Source organism: Nerophis lumbriciformis, linkage group LG03 (genome assembly GCF_033978685.3).
Source record: "Nerophis lumbriciformis linkage group LG03, RoL_Nlum_v2.1, whole genome shotgun sequence".
NCBI lineage: Eukaryota > Metazoa > Chordata > Actinopteri > Syngnathiformes > Syngnathidae > Nerophis > Nerophis lumbriciformis.
Window position 1 is genome coordinate 53,529,639 of NC_084550.2, and position 18,444 is coordinate 53,548,082.

At 40.1% G+C, this 18,444-nt stretch overlaps 1 protein-coding gene across 1 annotated transcript in view; it reads left to right on the forward strand.

The window, feature by feature from the left end:
- The first annotated feature begins 1,889 nt into the window (after positions 1-1,889).
- Positions 1,890-18,444, forward strand: part of ipo9 (importin 9) — a 35,060-nt gene continuing 18,505 nt past the window's right edge. Inside the window, exons 1-13 of the mRNA XM_061939414.2 lie at positions 1,890-2,023; positions 2,528-2,874; positions 11,333-11,394; positions 11,474-11,560; positions 11,635-11,836; positions 13,725-13,813; positions 13,921-14,007; positions 14,193-14,312; positions 16,624-16,724; positions 17,010-17,068; positions 17,140-17,291; positions 17,363-17,461; positions 17,536-17,642. Coding sequence (XP_061795398.1) covers positions 2,724-2,874; positions 11,333-11,394; positions 11,474-11,560; positions 11,635-11,836; positions 13,725-13,813; positions 13,921-14,007; positions 14,193-14,312; positions 16,624-16,724; positions 17,010-17,068; positions 17,140-17,291; positions 17,363-17,461; positions 17,536-17,642 — 1,316 coding nt within the window. The 5' untranslated portion in view covers positions 1,890-2,023; positions 2,528-2,723. The remainder of the gene's footprint in view (positions 2,024-2,527; positions 2,875-11,332; positions 11,395-11,473; positions 11,561-11,634; positions 11,837-13,724; positions 13,814-13,920; positions 14,008-14,192; positions 14,313-16,623; positions 16,725-17,009; positions 17,069-17,139; positions 17,292-17,362; positions 17,462-17,535; positions 17,643-18,444) is intronic.

Sequence of the window (18,444 nt, forward strand, 5' to 3'; positions counted from 1 at the left end):
TAGAAATACAGTACCACTGTTTGATTTTATTTTGGCAACTCAGCTGCCGGTTTTTTACCATAATAAAAGGTGGTACCATAAAATCATCAACCGTGGATTTAAAAAAAAAATAAAAATCTTACAGCTCAGTCGACAGAATTTTTACTGTAAAAAAAACAATTACAATAAAATGCTGTAAAAAAAAAAAACTCCCTAATTTTTACAGTAAAATCTATTGGGCATTTTTATAGTGTACAATTTGATGGATAACTTACTTCGAAACCATAAGTTAAGCAGATATTTAAGTATTTATTTGGATTTTCACCAACAAAGTTAGATAACATAATATTTGTTGCAATATTGGACACTATTTTTTTTCCCCTGTCAAACTAGAAAAAGAACCTAATACCTTTAGTAAGAAAGTAAAGAAAGAAAATATAAGGTATTTTATCGACACATATTATTTCCAGGCTTTTGCAGGCCATATAAAACGACATGGAGGGCCAGATCTTTGACACCTGTGCGCTAGACCACTGTTTTTCAACCTTTTTTGAGCCGAGGCACATTTTTTTCCACTGAAAAAATTCTGAGGCACGCCACCAGTAGAAAAAAACATTAAAAAAATTAAACTCAGCAGCCGATATTGACAATAAAAAGTCGTTCTCGCAATTGTTTGATATGAATTCAAACCATAACCAAGCATGCATCACTATAGCTCGTCTCAAAGTAGGTGTACTGTCACATCACGTCGTGACTTATTGAGTTTTTTGGTGTTTTCCTGTGTGTAGTGTTTTAGTTCGTGTCTTGCGCTCCTATTTTATTGTTGATTGTCATGTCATGTACGTGTGTACTTTGTGGACGCCATCTGCTCCACACGCTGTAAGTCTTTGCTGTCGTCCAGCATTCTGTTTTTGTTTACTTTGCAGCCAGTTCAGTTTTAGTTTTGCATGGCCTTCCCTAAGCTTCAATGCCTTTTCTTAGCGGCACTCGCCTTTAGTTTATTTTTGGTTCAAGCATTTTTACCTGCAAACCATTGTCGTCGTTCCGACATCTACAAAGCAATTAGCTACCTGCTGCCACCTACTGATATGGAAGAATATTACATGGTTACTCTGTCGAGCTCTAGAACAGCACAGACACTCAACAACGGCACATTTACGGATTAATAATTACTGGTTTGCAAAAAACATTTTTAACCCAATTAGGTGAAATGACATAATCTCCCACGGCACACCAGACAATATCTCACGGTACACTAGTGTGCCGCGGCACAGTGGTTGAAAAACACACCAATGAGCTTGTTTATAGATGTACAATAAAACTCCTCATAGGAAGTTGCCATGTGTTATAACTTTGTGACATGACACAATGCACATTAATGAACATATCAAATATAAACGTGACAAGATTGTAGCCAAAGGGTGATTTCCATCAGCATTTCGTTGCAAAGAAACAAGCCCAGGGTTCCCACTAATTCAGCGTTATAGTGAGTTGTATTTTTTCACAAGTGGGAAGCCGGTCCCTGAAAATAACGCATACATTAAACCGGCCCGTGGTGCAAAAAAGGTTGGGGATCACTGGTTTTAAAATTTCATTTTGCATTATGACACAATTTAATAGGAGGTCTGTAGTTCAATGAAGAATTGTTTAGGACAGGGGTCGGCAACCCGCGGCTCTAGAGCCGCATGTGGCTCTTTAGCGCTGCCCTAGTGGCTCTCTGGAACTTTTTAAAAAATGTATGAAAAATAGAAAAAGATGAGGGGAAATTTTTTTTGTTTGTTTTAATATGGTTTCTGTAGGAGGACAACCATAACACAAACCTCCCTACTTGTTATAAAGCACACTGTTTATATTAAACATGCTTCACTGATTCGAGTATTTGGCAAGCACCGTTTTGTCCTACTAATTTTGGCGGTCCTTGAACTCACCCTAGTTTGTTTACATGTATAACTTTCTCCGACATTCTAGGACGTGTTTTATGCCACTTCTTTTTCTGTCTCATTTTGTCCACCAAACCTTAAACGTTGTGCATGAATGCACAAAGGTGAGTTTTGTTGATGTTATTGACTTGTGTGGAGTGCTAATCAGACATATTTGGTCACTGCATGACTACAAGCTAATCGATGCTAACATGCTATTTAGGCTAGCTATATGTACATATTGCATCATTATGCCTCATTTGTAGGTATATTTGAGCTCATTTGGTTTCCTTTAAGTCCTCTTAATTCAATTTATATCGCATGACACACTGTCTGTATGAAATATGGCTTTTAATTTTTTGCGGCTCCAGACAGATTTGTTTTTGTATTTTTGGTCCAATATGGCTCTTTCAATATTTTAGGTTGCCGACCCCTGGTTTAGGATGTTACTTGTTGTCACATTAAACAATAAAAGCAGCATTAATCGTCATGGATTTAAGTCAAAAAATATCAAAAACTGTTTAGTAACGTCATAATAAAAGCCGAACTATTACGTAAAAAAGATCAAAAGTTAAATTTGCTAAGCAATTACTAATAGCGTGTGATCTACCCGGCTGTTCGCTTTGCAGTCTACAGGTGGCAGTGTTGCACTGCAACATCCAAAGAAACCATAGAAGAAGACAAAGTCCCCACCTCCGGCGTTTCCATGCATTGGCGGGCTTAGCATTCTTCCGTGGCCGTGTCCTCGCTGCCTCTCCTCGGCTGCCGCGGGTGGACTGACTTCCGAGGAAGACGACAGCAACAACAACAACAACAAGGGCAGGCATGAGCGCGGTTCGGTCGGGTCCGGTGGCCGGCCCGGTCCAGCAGGGACTTAAAGAGGCTCTGATGGAGACTCTGACGGCCATCCTGTCCCCGGTTCAAGAAGTACGCGCCGCCGCCGAGGAGCAGATTAAAGTGCTGGAAGTGACAGAAGGTGAGCGGCGGCCGGTTGGGACTTGAGGGCTTGATAACGGCGGCTGGCTAACACCGGGGTGGTGTGGGGGGGACGCTGGCTAACTTGGGAGTTAGCTCGCTGTCTTCAGTAGCTAACATGGCTGCCATAAGTTAACCACGACTAGGCTAGGCTAGCCCCTCTTCAACCCTGTCTGTCGCCCAACTGGGCATTATCTGTTGGCTTTAGTAGCTAACATGGCTGCCACAAGTTAACCATGACGAGGCTGAGCTAGCCCCTCCCCAACCCTGTGGCTCCACTAAACACTATCTCTTCTTTTCTTCATTCAACTCATCAATGTCTACCAATTAGCAGCAGGTCCCGGCAACTAACTTAAGGAACTAATTCCTTTGGAAATTAATGATAATAGCACCGTCGCCATGGGAACCAGTCCTTGTAAGGATGACAGATGATTTTCCCGCGAAAGTGTCTTCCCTCACTTTCGCGGGAAAGTCATTAGTCAAAACACTAGTGTGCCGCGAGATATTGTCTGGTGTGCCGTGGGAAATTATACAACTTCACCTAATTGGTCCCAAAAAATATTTTTTGCAAATCAATAATTATAATCTGCAGATAGACTTAGACAAACTTTAATGATCCACAAGGGAAATTGTTCAACACAGTAGCTCAGTTACAATGATGGAAAGTGTAAGGATGGAAAGGACAATGCAGGTATAAATAGACTAACATAGCGATAACAAATCTAACATATATACGAATATATACATAATATGTGTACAGAATAATATATATACAGATATATTATATTATGTCTATAACATATATACAACACATGTACAATATTACAGTATATGTGACAGCAGCAGCATAAAATAGAGAGTAGATCCAGCAGGAAATAGAGAATAGACATTATAAACATTATAAACAAAGAGAAGTAGCTAACGTGTCAGGTAATAGGCAGATGTCATCTATTGCTGTATGGCGAGTGATTATACAGCTGGATGGAGTGGATGTCCGATAATGGCTTTTTGCCGATATCCGATATTGTCCAACTCTTTAATTACCGATACCGATATATACAGTCGTGGAATTAACACATTATTATGCATAATTTGGACAACCAGGTATGATGAAGATAAGGTCCTTTTTTTTTTTAATTAATAAAATAAGATAAATAAATTAAAAACATTTTCTTGAATAAATAAGAAAGTAAAACAATACAAAAACAGTTACATAGAAACTAGTAATTAATGAAAATGAGTAAAATTAACTGTTAAAGCTTAGTACTATTAGTGGACCAGCAGCATGCACAATCATGTGTGCTTACGGACTGTATCCCTTGCAGACTGTATTGATATATATTGATATATAATGTAGGAACCAGAATATTAATAACAGAAAGAAACAACCCTTTTGTGTGAATGAGTGTAAATGGGGGAGGGAGTTTTTTGGGGTTGGTGCATTAATTGTAAGTGTATCTTGTGTTTTTTATGTTGATTTAATAAAAAAAACGATACCGATAATAAAAAACCGATACCGATAATTTCCGATATTACATTTTAAAGCATTTGCCGTTGCTTAGTGTCTGTGATACTTGCCAACCTTGAGACCGCCGAATTCGGGAGATTGGGGGGGGGGTATATTTATAGCTAGAATTTACTGAAATTCAACTATTTCTTATATATATATATATATATATATATATATATATATATATATATAGGGCTGGGCGATATATCGATATGCACGATATATCGCGGGTTTGTCTCTGTGCGATATAGAAAATTACTATATCGTGATATTCGAGTATGCGTTCTCACGCAGTTGCTTTTAGCTGCGGGCATTACACTACAGGCTCCCCTCGCTCTTTCCTCCTTCTCACAGACAGCAAGCGCAGCTTCTACATACGTCACATACTGTCACGACATACGTCACATTCGTATACGCCCTCGCGCAGCAAAGAGGCTAACGTTAGCTGTGATGCTAGCGGTAATACGAGCGAAAGAAAGTGCGAATCTGGTAACAAATGAAGGAAGAATTAATTCCCCCAAAAAACAGCAGGGGGTTCATCGTCTGGCGGTGATTTGGCTTCAAGTGGGAATATGTCGAACAGACAACCGTCATTTGTCAAGTGTGGGGCGAAAGCGTTGCTATAAAAAGTAGCATTACTGCTAATATGTAGCATCATTTGAAAAGTCACCTGCTAGAGAATGAACAGTGCTTACTCCGCATGTCAACATCTCCGTTCGGTGCCACACGCCCACACCATCAAAATGCCGAGGCAGACATTTCCAGATCAACACCGTATGAAAAAAAATAGTGATTTTTTTTTTAGTTGTGATTTCCTTCTCTGCATGAAAGTTTTAAAGTAGCATATATTAATGCAGTATGAACAAGAATGTTTTAATGTAGACACATAGAATCATCATACTGCTGTGACTATATGCATCAAGTGTTCATTCAGGGCTAAGGCAAAATATCGAGATATATATCGCGATATGGCCTTAAAATATTGCGATATTAAAAAAGGCCATATCGCCCAGCCCTATATATATATATATATATATATATATATATATATATATATATATATATATATATATATATATACCGTATTTTCCATACTATAAGGCGCACCTAAAAACCTCCAATTTCCTCAAAAGCTGACAGTGCGCCTTATAATCCGGTGCGCCTTATATATGGACCAATATTGAGCCACAACAGGTCTCACAACTACGGTAAGCAGCCCCTGACTTCATTTTCCCCCGTAGAAGAAGAAGCGCTTCTTCTTCTACGGGGGAAAATGAAGTCGGCGGCTGCTTACCGTAGTCGCGAGACCTAAAGTTTATGTACAGACCCAAAAATGGCTCCTATTAAGAGACACGCTTACGACGCAGAGTTTAAACTCAAGGCGATCAGTCACACAGTAGAACACGGGAATAGAGCAGCAGCGAGAGAATTTAACATTAACGAATCAATGGTGCGGAAGTGGAGGAAGCAACATGATGACCTGCGCCAAGTAAAGAAGACGAAACAGAGTTTCCGAGGGAACAAAGCGAGATGGCTACAGTTGGAGGACAAACTGGAACAGTGGGTTGTTGAACAGAGAGCAGCAAGTAGAAGTGTCAGTACAATCACTATTTGTTTTGTTGACATTCCCTTTAGCGCAGCTCCATCTAATGGATGCATAACGTAACCCCAGCCTCTACTTTAGCGTCTATTCTATGCGCCTTATAATGCAGTGCGCCTTATATATGAACACAGTTTTAAAATAGGCCATTCATTGAAGGTGCGCCTTACAATCCGGTGTGCCTTATAGTGTGGAAAATACGGTGTATATATACCGTATTTGTCGGAGTATCAGTCGCACCGGAGTATAAGTCACACCCGCCGAAAATGCATAATAAAGAAGGAAAAAAACATATATAAATCGCACTGGAGCCCGGCCAAACTATGAAAAAAACTGCGACTTATAGTCCGAAAAATACGGTATATATATATATATATATATATATATATATATATATAGTACAGTACACAGTAATGAAAACACAGTTGTTCTACTAACTATACTGTATTTGCTGCTTACTTAAAAAAAAAAAACACTTGCTTTTCACTATTTGAGTAGCCTTTGTTCTGCCATTTGAGTACTGGCAAGTGATCTCTGAATCCGGGTATATATCCTTCACGGATTTGTTGAAAACATCCGCAAATGAGAACGGGATGTTTCTTGCAGCTATCAGCATAGCCATCTTTGTCTCGGCATATGTTACACCCTCGGGTCTCCATTTAGCAAGGTGGCCCATAATACTGTGTTGCCGCCGCCTTGTGCTTCTCTGACCGTTCATGAGTGACTATATCCATTCGGCCACCGTGTTATGGGTTATAGATAAACCTATGGATAACGGAGACATATATAATAGTCTCCTTTTCAGGTGAGAGAGGACGCTAAAGGCAGTGCTTTTAAGGCACGCCCCCAAAATTGTTGTCCGGCTGGAAATCATGAGAAATTCGGGAGAATGTTTGCCCCGGGAAATTTTCGGGAGAGGCACTGAAATTCGTGATTCTCCCGGAAAATTCGGGAGGGTTGGCAAGTATGGTGTCTGTGCTGTGTAGAATTCGGCAGGGTAACCACCTAATGCTCCATGTCAGTAGGTGGCAGCAGGTTGTCAATTGCTTTGTAAAAGTTGGAATGTGTCGGGCATACTTGCCAACCCTCCCGATTTTCCCGGGAGACTCACGAATTTCAGTGCCCCTCCCGAAAATCTCCCGGGGCAACCATTCTCCCGAATTTCTCCCGATTTCCACCCGGACAACAATATTGGGGGCGTGCCTTAAAGGCACTGCCTTTAGCGTCCTCTCTCACCTGAAAAGGAGACTACCGTATTTTTCGGAGTATAAGTCGCTCAGGAGTATAAGTCGCACCGGACGAAAATGCATAATAAAGAAGGAAAAAAACATATATATGTCGCACTTTTGGGGGAAATTTATTTGATAAAACCCAACACCAAGAATAGACATTTGAAAGGCAATTTAAAATAAATAAAGAATAGTGAAAAACGGGCTGAATAAGTGTACGTTATATGAGGCATAAATAACCAACTGAGAACGTGCCTGGTATGTTAACGTAACATATTATGGTAAGAGTCATTCAAATAACTATAACATATAGACCATGCTATACGTTTACCAAATAATCTGTCACTCCTAATCGCTAAATCCCATGAAATCTTATACGTCTAGTCTCTTACGTGAATGAGCTAAATAATATTATTTGATATTTTACGGTAATGTGTTAATAATTTCACACATAAGTCGCTCCTGAGTATAAGTCGCACCCCTGGCCAAACTATGAAAAAAACTGCGACTTATAGTCCGAAAAATACGGTATTATTTATATGTCTCCGTTATCCATAGGTTTATCTATAACCCAAAAAGTAGGCAGGCACGGAGCTATTTCTCAGCGTATGTTTATTCCAGCCGGCACGTTAATACACTGACACACAACATCCGGATTCCCATCATGCATCGCTTCAAAACTACGGCAAGTAGTAATGTCCAAAAACATAACAGAGACGAAGCAGAAGAACGAAGAAGAGACATGGCGACGACGAGTAAGAAGAAGTACGCTTGCAAGTTCCAAAATGATTGGAAAAAATAATTTCAGTTCATCCAGGACTGCTCGAAGAGGAAGGGGTATGCTGCCTGCAAATTTTGTAGATCAGACTAAAGAAATACTTGAATATATATACACCCCCGCTGATTTAAGGCAGCATGTGTCCATTGTCTTGACTGTCATGTAGGTACAGCAGATCCCCATTGGCTGGGCCCCCTCCTGTCAGCACAATCATTGTCTTCTACAGCGTGAAAGAGTTGCATTTTCATCCTGTCACTCTCATACTGTAGTGGTGGGAGTATCAATTCCATGGTATCCATACTCACACAAATTCAGAATTGATTACTACCATAAAGCAGTGTTTTTCAACCTTTTTTGAGACAAGGCACAATTTGTTATTCTTGAAAAAATCCGAAGGCAGACCACCAGCAGAAAACATAAAAAAATGAAACTCAGCAGTCGATATTGACAGTAAAAAGTCGTTCTCGCAATTGTTGGATATGAATTCAAACCATAACCAACCATGCATCACAATAGCTTTTGTCTCAATGTACTGTCACGACCTGTCAAATCACGCTGTGACTTATTTTGAGTTTTTTGGTGTTTTCCTGTGTGTAGTGTTTTAGTTTGTGTCTTGCGCTACTATTTTAGTGGCTTTTTCCTGTTTTGTTGGTATTTTCCTGTTGCAGTTTTATGTCTTCCTTTGAGCGCTATTTCCGGCACCTGCTTTGTTTTAGCAATCAAGAACATTTAAGTTGTTGCTATCTTTTTTTGTGTGGACATTGTTGACTGTCATGTCATGTACGGATGTACTTTGTGGATGCCGTCTGCTCCACACAGTGTAAGTCTTTGCTGTCGTCCAGCATTCTGTTTTTGTTTACTTTGCAGCCAGTTCAGTTTTAGTTTCGTTTTGCATAACCATCCTTAAGCTTCAATGCCTTTTCTTAGTGGTCCTCGCCTTTTGTTTATTTTTAGTTTAAGCGTAAAATACCTTTTTACCTGCACGCTGCCTCCTGCATATTGTGATCAAGACAAACCATGTTACCGACATCTACAAAGCAATTAGCTACCTGCTGCCACCTACTGATATGGAAGAGTATTACACGGTTACTCTGCCGAGCTCTAGACAACACAGACACTCAACAACGGCATGTTATTTGCGGATTATAATTGCTGGTTTGCAAAAAATATTTTTAACCCAAATAGGTGAAACTACATAATCTCCCACGACACACCAGACTGTATCTCACGGCACAGTGATTGAAAAACACTGATCTAACCCGTTGGGTTATTAGCTTGCCAAGCATGGTTTTGCCCTAAAAGATTCTGATTTAAAGGGGAACATTATCACAATTTCAGAATGGTTAAAACCATTAAAAATCAGTTCCCAGTGGCTTATTATATTTTTCGAAGTTTTTTTTCAAAATTTTACCCATCACGCAATATCCCTAAAAAAGCTTCAAAGTGCCTGATTTTAACCACTCGTCCATTTTCCTGTGACGTCACATAGTGAAGCCAACACAAACAAACATGGCGGAAAGAACAGCAAGCTATAGCAACATTAGCTGGGATTCAGACTCTGATTTCAGCGGCTTCAGCGATTCAACAGATTACGAATGTATTGAAACGGATGGTTGTAGTGTGGAGGCAGGTAGCGAAAACGAAATTGAAGAAGAAACTGAAGCTATTGAGCCATATCGGTTTAAACCGTATGCAAGCGAAAACGACGAAAACGACACGACAGCCAGCGACACGGGAGAAAGCGAGGACGAATTTGGCGATCGCCTTCCAACCAACGATTGGTATGTGTTTGTTTGGCATTAAAGGAAACTAACAACTATGAACTAGGTTTACAGCATATGAAATACATTTGGCAACAACATGCACTTTGAGAGTGCAGACAGCCCAATTTTCATCAATTAATATATTCTGTAGACATACCCTCATGTCAGCAGGCCAGGGAAGCTAGGGTCGATATTCTTCTATTGATCATCTTCGGGACAGTGTGAGCCAAGACATCCAGGGAGTTTAGCTCGCTCGTCTGCGGGAACAAACTGCCGCCATTGCTTGCCTTGCTAGCGAGGTCCTTTGTCCCTGAATTGCTCACACACTCTGGCAGATTCAATGGGGGTCTGGCGGCAGATTTCTTTGACTTTATCGTTGGAAATGCATCTGCTTTGAGTGTCGCAGGATATCCACACATTCTTGCCATCTCTGTCGTAGCATAGCTTTTGTCGGTAAAGTTTGCGGAACAAACGTCCAATTTCTTGTCACTTTCGCATCTTTGGGCCACTGGTGCAACTTGAATCCGTCCCTGTTCGTGTTGTTACACCCTCCGAGGCATGATGTCTCCAAGGTACGGAAAACAGTCGAAAAAACGGAAAATAACAGAGCTGATTTGACTCGGTGTTTGAGAAAATGGCGGATTGCTTCCCGATGTGACGTCACAACGCTCCGAGAGCGAATATTAGAAAGGCGTTTAATTCGCCAAAATTCACCCATTTAGAGTTCGGAAATCGGTTAAAAAAAATATATGGTCTTTTTCTGCAACATCAAGGTATATATTGACGCTTACATAGGTCTGGTGATAATGTTCCCCTTTAAGGCAGCATGTGTCCATTGTCTTGACTGTCATGTAGGTACAGCAGACCCCCATGGGCTGGGCCCCCTCCTGTCAGCACAATCATTGTCTTCCACAGCCTGAAAGAGTTGCATTTTCATCCTGTCACTCTCATACTGTAGTGATGGGAGTATCAATTCCATGGTATCCATACTAACACAAATTTTGTATTGATTACTACCATAAAGTACAGTGAAATCTCGATTTACAAACGTAACTGGTTCTTGAACATTGTATTTCATTTATTTAATTGGGACAGTGCACATTAATCAACACTTGAATAAACAGCGTAAATGTGCCGGGCTTAGCATAAATGCTCATTTTCAGCCGTAGTCCCAAGGCAGATTTCTAAAATAACAGTGAGACACATCATCATAGGCCTGTTTGCAGGCATCGATGATCAGGGCTGTCCAGTCTTCTCTGTCGTCCGCTCTATGTATGAGTTCTGTATCATTGATATTTCCGTAGGTAGGTGAAAAGCCGTCGATGTTATGTGATTGGGCCGGCACGCAAAGGCAGTGCCTTTAAGGTTTATTGCCGCTCTGTACTTCTCCCTACGTCCGTGTACACAGCGGCGTTTTAAAAAGTCATAAATTTTACTTTTTGAAACCGATACCGATAATTTCCGATATTACATTTTAAAGCATTTATCGGCCGATAATATCGGCAGTCCGATATCATCGAACATCCCTACTTACTAATCATTATTTGTTTAATCAATTTTTGTTTTTGTCCCTTCCTAGAATTTGGTGTCCACCTGGCGGAACTCACAGTGGACCCTCAAGGGGCACTTGCAATTCGTCAGGTTAGCTTGAATGACAAATGGCAGGTGTTAAGCACACGTTTACTTCCTACTAAACACAACTTGTCACACTTGTCTGCAGTTGGCATCGGTCATCCTCAAGCAATACGTTGAAACTCACTGGTGCTCCCAATCAGAGAAGTTCCGACCTCCCGAAACCTCCGAGCAGGTGATGATCGTCACTCAAAGTCATGGAAATCAATTAGAAGCCATAAGAAAAGGGCAAACTCGTGTCTCCTCTAGGCCAAAGCTGCTATCAGGGCGCTACTGCCTAACGGCCTGCGTGAGTCAATTAGCAAGGTGCGTTCCAGCGTGGCGTACGCCGTGTCCGCCATCGCCCACTGGGACTGGCCCGAAGCCTGGCCCCAGCTCTTCACCTTGCTCATGGAGATGCTGGTCAGCGGCGACGTCAGTGCCGTGCACGGGGCCATGAGGGTCCTCACGGGTATGGAATCAAACATTCTTTCTGTTACCACCTAGCCACTGTGCTGTCAACACTGTTTTGTTATCAACAGAGGTCATGATTAGTGTCCCTGGAAAGTAGGGTTAAGCCAACGATCAGTTTCGGACGATTTTAAAGTACTGTATGTGGTCGCATTGCCGATTAAAGCCTTTCGATAACAATCGCAAACGCAGATTGGGGACGGCGTGGCGTGGTTGAGAGAGTGGCCGTGCCAGCAACCTGAGGGTTCCTGGTTCAATCCCCACTTTCGACCAACTTCTCACGTCCGTTGTGTCCTTGAGCAAGACACTTCACCCTTGCTCCTGATGGGTCGTGGTTAGGGCCTTGCATGGCAGCTCCCGCCATCAGTGTGTGAATGCGTGAATGTGGAAATAGTGTCAAAGCGCTTTGAGTACCTTGAAGGTAGAAAAGCGCTATACAAGTATAACCCATTTACCATTAGATGTCCTCTGGCTGATATTGTTTATTTTTAGTCCCCCCGACTGACAAGCTAGCAGCTAATTGTGTGTCTCCATATACAGTGTGGAGACACTCCCTTAAGTTAATAATAATCACGTTCAGTACAGCATATAAACTGCATTTCTTAATATTTTAGGATTCATTATTAATAACATTATCACTGGAGGACATGCTAAACATGTTGCACACCGAGGGCAAGCATGAGCAAGCATGCTAATAGCTAAGCTAGCTAGAAACAACAGAAGTAATAAGTGCTTAGTAAAGTTTAAGAAGTGTAGCTGGAACCACATTACAGTAGAAATTATGCAGTTATTAACAGAAAATGTACAAGTAGATTAAAAAGAAAAACAGGATAATAGAACAACAAATGTTGGTGTGTCAGCATTGTCACAGTCACTACACGACACGTAAGAGGAGGGCAAATTGTCTATAATTTGGTGGTGTCGACACAAAGTATAATATTAGTGATCAATAATTAAATCGATGTTTTTATTTTCGCAAACATTTTTTATATTTTTTGTTCATGTTTAAACATTCAGAGAATTCCCTGGACACAGGAGGACTTTGAGGGTAAAAATTACTTCAGTGTATAGTAGTAGATACTGTAGTGTTTTTGATTTTGTTTACCGGTAGTTATTGTATATTATTGACTTTGTTTGGTTTAAACAGTTGTATGTAATAAAAGAGAATAAGGAACTAGTTTAAATTGTGTGCTGATATTGTGATAACTGTATTTAGCACCATAATACATTGAAAAATGCATTCCTAAAACAAGCGATCGGTATTGGTATCGGCTGATCTCACTCATTGATGTTTGGAATCTGCAGCATAAAACACTATTAGAAACCTTTAATGGATGAATGTGTTTTTCTCTGCCAATCAGCGTAAAACATATTAGTACATTTCAAAAATATATAAATCAAAAAGTTGAACTGATCATATTGTTAATATAATAATAAAATGCCAATATTTTTATAACTACTAAATTATAGCTGTAATGTAATAAAATATATCAGAATAACAAAATCATTTTCTAAGGCTGAAATTTGAAATGTTTCTGTATTCTTTGTTTAAGTTTTAAATGCCCTATACATTCTTAGATTAGCACTGTTTTTTTGTCTTCTGGCATTATGGACACATGAAAGATCTCCACATATATGATTGCAGAAACAAATATTTTGCGTATCTTATGTACCGGTATACAGTTATTTTTTTTTATAACAATTTAAACTTTGGGTAAAATAACTCAGTAGTATCACATAATAATGTTCCCCAGTTGTAAGGTCATAGACAATCAAAAGGTTGAAATATCTTTGGGTGTACTGCATACAAAGGAAGTAGAAATAATTACTTAAAACAAAGATGTGAGGACACACATGCTTGTAAATAATGTATTGTTGCTGCTCTTCAGAGTTCACACGAGAAGTGACCGACACACAAATGCCACTGGTGGCTCCCGTCATCTTACCTGAGATGTACAAGATTTTCACCATGGCCGAGGTAATCACTCTTTTATTCTCTGCCTTCACACTGGTTTCAATTAAAAAAAAAAAAAAACTGTTCAAATTTGACCGTTATTGTGTTTTGTGTTTTAATTTCTGTGTCAGGTGTATAGTATTCGTACCCGCTCTAGAGCCGTGGAGATATTCACCACTTGTGCCAACCTAATCTGTGCTATTGAGGAACTTGAAAAGGTGAGTTGCAATTACTGAACAAAAATGTGGCGCTTATTGTTAGAACGCCGTACAGTAGATGGAACAGTAATCGGAATAGCTCTGCTAAAATTGCTCCTTCTCGGTGGTCTACCAGTTATAAATGTGCAGGTACAGTATGAACATTCTACATTTAAATCCTCCACTTTTGTGTACTTCATGTTTAGGGTGCAGCCAAGGCCTTGATCTTCCCCGTGGTGCAACAGTTTACCGAAGCGTTCGTGCAGGCCCTGCAGATGCCGGATGGACCCTCATCTGACAGCGGTCTGAAAATGGAAGTTCTCAAGGTAAAAAAAAAAAATTACAAAAAATAAGAAATACAGTAGATCTCCCTGTGCATGATGGTTATCCTCCAAGACTGATGAATGGTGAAAAACATAATATGCCTATGACAGTTATTAAACGCATTTTTTATTATTTAAAAAAACAAAAAAACAGTTACAGTGGGACTTCAGTTTTTGTACGCCACACTTTTTGTAGAATTTTCTCCAAATTTTTTTAATTTTTTTTTTTAGTACAACTGCAAAATAAGCAAACCATGGGGCCAAACAAAGTTGCAAGTGCAAGCACTTTTATTACCTAGGTGAGAAACACTTGAATTAAATGAAGAACTAGCGGCAACGTACAAATGTGGTGTTTGCTTGGCTCTTCCTTCACCTCCTCGCTCTCCGCTCCTCGTTGTCTTTGCCAACAAGAGTCTTTAATAAAGATAACAGTGCTATTAAATGTAAATTTATCCATTTCATTGGTCAATTATATGTATTTCAAGTTGGTTTCTGCATGTAAAACAATCATTGTTCTCTATAAAATGTTTTATGTTAATATTTTTGGGTGTCTTAAATGGATTAATTGGCTTTACATTATTTTTTATGGGAAAAATGGATTCTGTTTTCGTCTGATTCGGTCTGAGGCAGACCTTTTGGAATGGATTACTAACAAAAACCTCACGTCTTGTCAAAGCATTTTTATGCAGAACTCTTTGCCCTGTAGATCTATTTTATTTACCATAAAACACTTAATTATTTAGCATTTAAATAATTTTGCCTCTTATTCAGAATCCTTATGTAAGACAAGAACGGACGTTTTTCTTTTTTATGCATTGTAATTTGCAATATACGGCAAGTATGAGGTGGCTAACAATGCAGCTAGTAGGAGTACTCTATTCCACCCATAAAGCACTCTAAAAAAAAATCAACAATACTTCATTTACATTTCATAACCTGCATATTAACCAAGTATTAGCGATATTGTTATTATATGCACTAACACAGACACTATTTTAGCGGCGCAGTGATCACAAAGTGCTAACTAGCTTACATAGCTATTGACATACTGAATGTGTTGCATCACCTCTGAGTTGGTAAAAGTTAATTCTATGACATTCAACTTTGACGCGGAGATCGCGAGAAAGACACGAAAAGATGCTCATTTGCACCTTTTTTTTCCCCCAGCATGACGATTGTTTGTAATTCTTAATCTAAACGGGAAGATATAAATATCCCATCAGTTGGTATCCCAGTGAGAGCAAACATTGTACAGTAAGTGATTGTGTTATTATAGTCGTAGTTTGTATTTCTTGTTTCGTGCTGAGCATTAGCAATACTCTTACTTGCTGGATCTGTTTAGCACACAGCTTCTAAAACTTTTAGCTCATCTTTCTTTTATTCAGGCTCAAAAATATAAGGATCCTGATTATCATTTGTCCCAGAGCAGTCTTTGATGCCTCTCCTCAAGTCTGCCAAGAGTAGTGGTGGTAGTTGTTGAAAGAAATAGTGAACTTTGTGATGCGTCTGTGAAATTAATGGGCCGCCGGCCGCCCTTTGCTTAAAATAAGAACAATACGTAAATTACACATGTTTTAATGAATGTGCCTGTTGCTACATTACATGTATACTTACAGTGTGTATATAAAACATTGTTGGAGGTTTTGGGATGTTTTTTAGAGCGCTTTATAGGTGGAATAGAGCGAATCCCACGGTGGCACAGGAGTTAGTGCATGTGCCTCACAATACGAAAGTCTTGAGTTCAATCCCGAGCTCGGGATCTTTCTGTGTGGAGTTTGCATGTTCTCCCCGTGACTGCGTGGGTTCCCTCCAGGTACTCCGGCTTCCTCCCACCTCCAAAGACATGCACCTGGGGATAGGTTGATTGGCAACACTAAATTGGTCCTAGTGTGTGAACGTGAGTGTGAATGTTGTCTGTCTATCTGTGTTGGCCCTGCGACGAGGTGGCAACTTGTCCAGGATGTACCCCGCCTTCCGCCCGAATGCAGCTGAGATAGGCACCGACACCCCCCGCGACCCCGAAAGGGACAAAGTGGTAGAAAATGGATGGATGGATGGCCCTTACATCCATTGTGAGCTGACTTTTGCTAGCATTTATTTACAAGTCGGAATGCATTAAAAATGTACTCCAATTAACCAAGGATTGTGAATTATAAACAAAAAAAATCCCAAAAAAGTGCCTTTTCCCTTTAGAGAAGAGAAAAAAAAAATTGTGAATGCGAGCGAGCGATTAATTGGTGGGGATCTACTGTAACAACAAAATGCTGTGTTGAAATCAAGATGACGTTGATATTACAATGTCTTCTCATTTCAGGCAATAACGGCGCTGGTACAGAACTTCCCCAAGCCTATGGTGTCTTCAATGCAGCAGATTTTGCCTATTGTTTGGAACACGCTGACGGAAAGTGCAGCATTATATCCTTAGCAGTAACTGCTCAGGACACCTCTTTTACATTTAAAATGGAGCTGCTGTAAAATGTTGCACAGGAAAAGGAAAAAGGTGACCATAGATTTCGGAAAGGGTCCATGAACTTAGTGTGTTTTCTTCAGGTTTTGCTCTTAATATGCCAATATGGGACATAGTTGCAGGTTTAGATTGCTGGACAAATATAAAGCACTATAATGACTTTGGAAATGTGTATGACTACAATCTGATGAAAGCATCAGTCAGTTGAAAAGTCCCTTAACCAGCATGTCCACTTATGTAAGAACAGAGGTCAACTACACAGAGGAAGTGGACGACCCAGTCGACTCAGACGGTAAGAGTCTGATCCACAACCTAGATAGTGTACAATGCACTGTCTTATGGGACGTTGTGTAACTGATACAGGGGAAGTTCTCGGTTTCGAGAATCTGGTCTTCAGCATCTTTGACTTTGTGCACACGTTGATGGAGAAGAACAAGTTCAAAAGCACGGTGAAGAAGGCGCTGCCTGAGCTCATCTACTACATCATCCTCTACATGCAGATGACAGAGGACCAGGTGAGACGTATACACGGATTCAGGTTGCCACCGTTGCCGCGCGTTTAACCCACTGACGTGTCTCCCCTCAGATCAAAGTGTGGTCGTCTAACCCTCAGCAGTTTGTGGAAGACGAGGACGACGACACTCTCTCCTATACTGTCAGGATCTCTGCTCAAGACCTACTGCTGGTCAGACTGTGCCTGCATGCTCCCATTCACGGTATTAAGGGGCATTTTGGCTGTACTAGGAACTCTGTCTGCAGGTGGTTGCTGCCGAGTTCCAGAACGAGAGTGCTGCAGCACTGGCAGCGGCGGCTACAAGACACCTCCAGGAGGCGGAACAGGCCAAGAACAGCGGCAATGAACACTGGTAAGCATTGCACTATACGTTCTTATATCTTCTCAAGGGACAATACTATAAAAATAGATGGTGGTATACTTCAGCGTAGTCAGTCAGTGTACAGCTTGTATAGCAGCAGGGTATCCCTTAGATTTGCCAAGATACTTGGGGCCTGGGGACATGGTTAGGGGCGTGATGGGGCATGTTTACTGTGACATCATTGTGTGTTTGCATAATTTGCTTTAAAAAGGTTTTAAAAAAAATTAAGACATACATTTAAAAACACATCTGTGTTATTAAGAAGTATGAATATATATTTTTTATATTATATCATTGTGCTCTATTTTCAGTTGTTGCTGCCTATTGTACAATGTACTTTGTTGAAAATTTGTCAAGTGTCAAGAGACTTTTAGTGACTTTTCTATATTTAAAATTGACTAGAAACAAATCTAGCATCTTTTTCTGGTGTTATTATAGAATATACTTGTGTTAAGAGACTCTACTTCTGTCACTCGATGTCCGTGACGAAAAGTGAGCTGCAGCAAACACCTCAGTGGGACTTTTAGTCTCCTTAAAGGGGAACTGCGCTTTAGGGGAATTTTGCCTATCGTTTACAATTAGAGATGTCCGATAATGGCTTTTTTGCCGATATTCCGATATTGTCCAACTCTTAATTACCGATTCCGATATCAACCGATACCGATATATACAGTCATTATGCCTAATTTTGTTGTGATGCATTAAACAATGTAACAAGGTTTTCCAAAATAAATAAACTGAAGTTATGGAAAAAAATGCCAACATGGCACTGCCATATTTATTATTGAAGTCA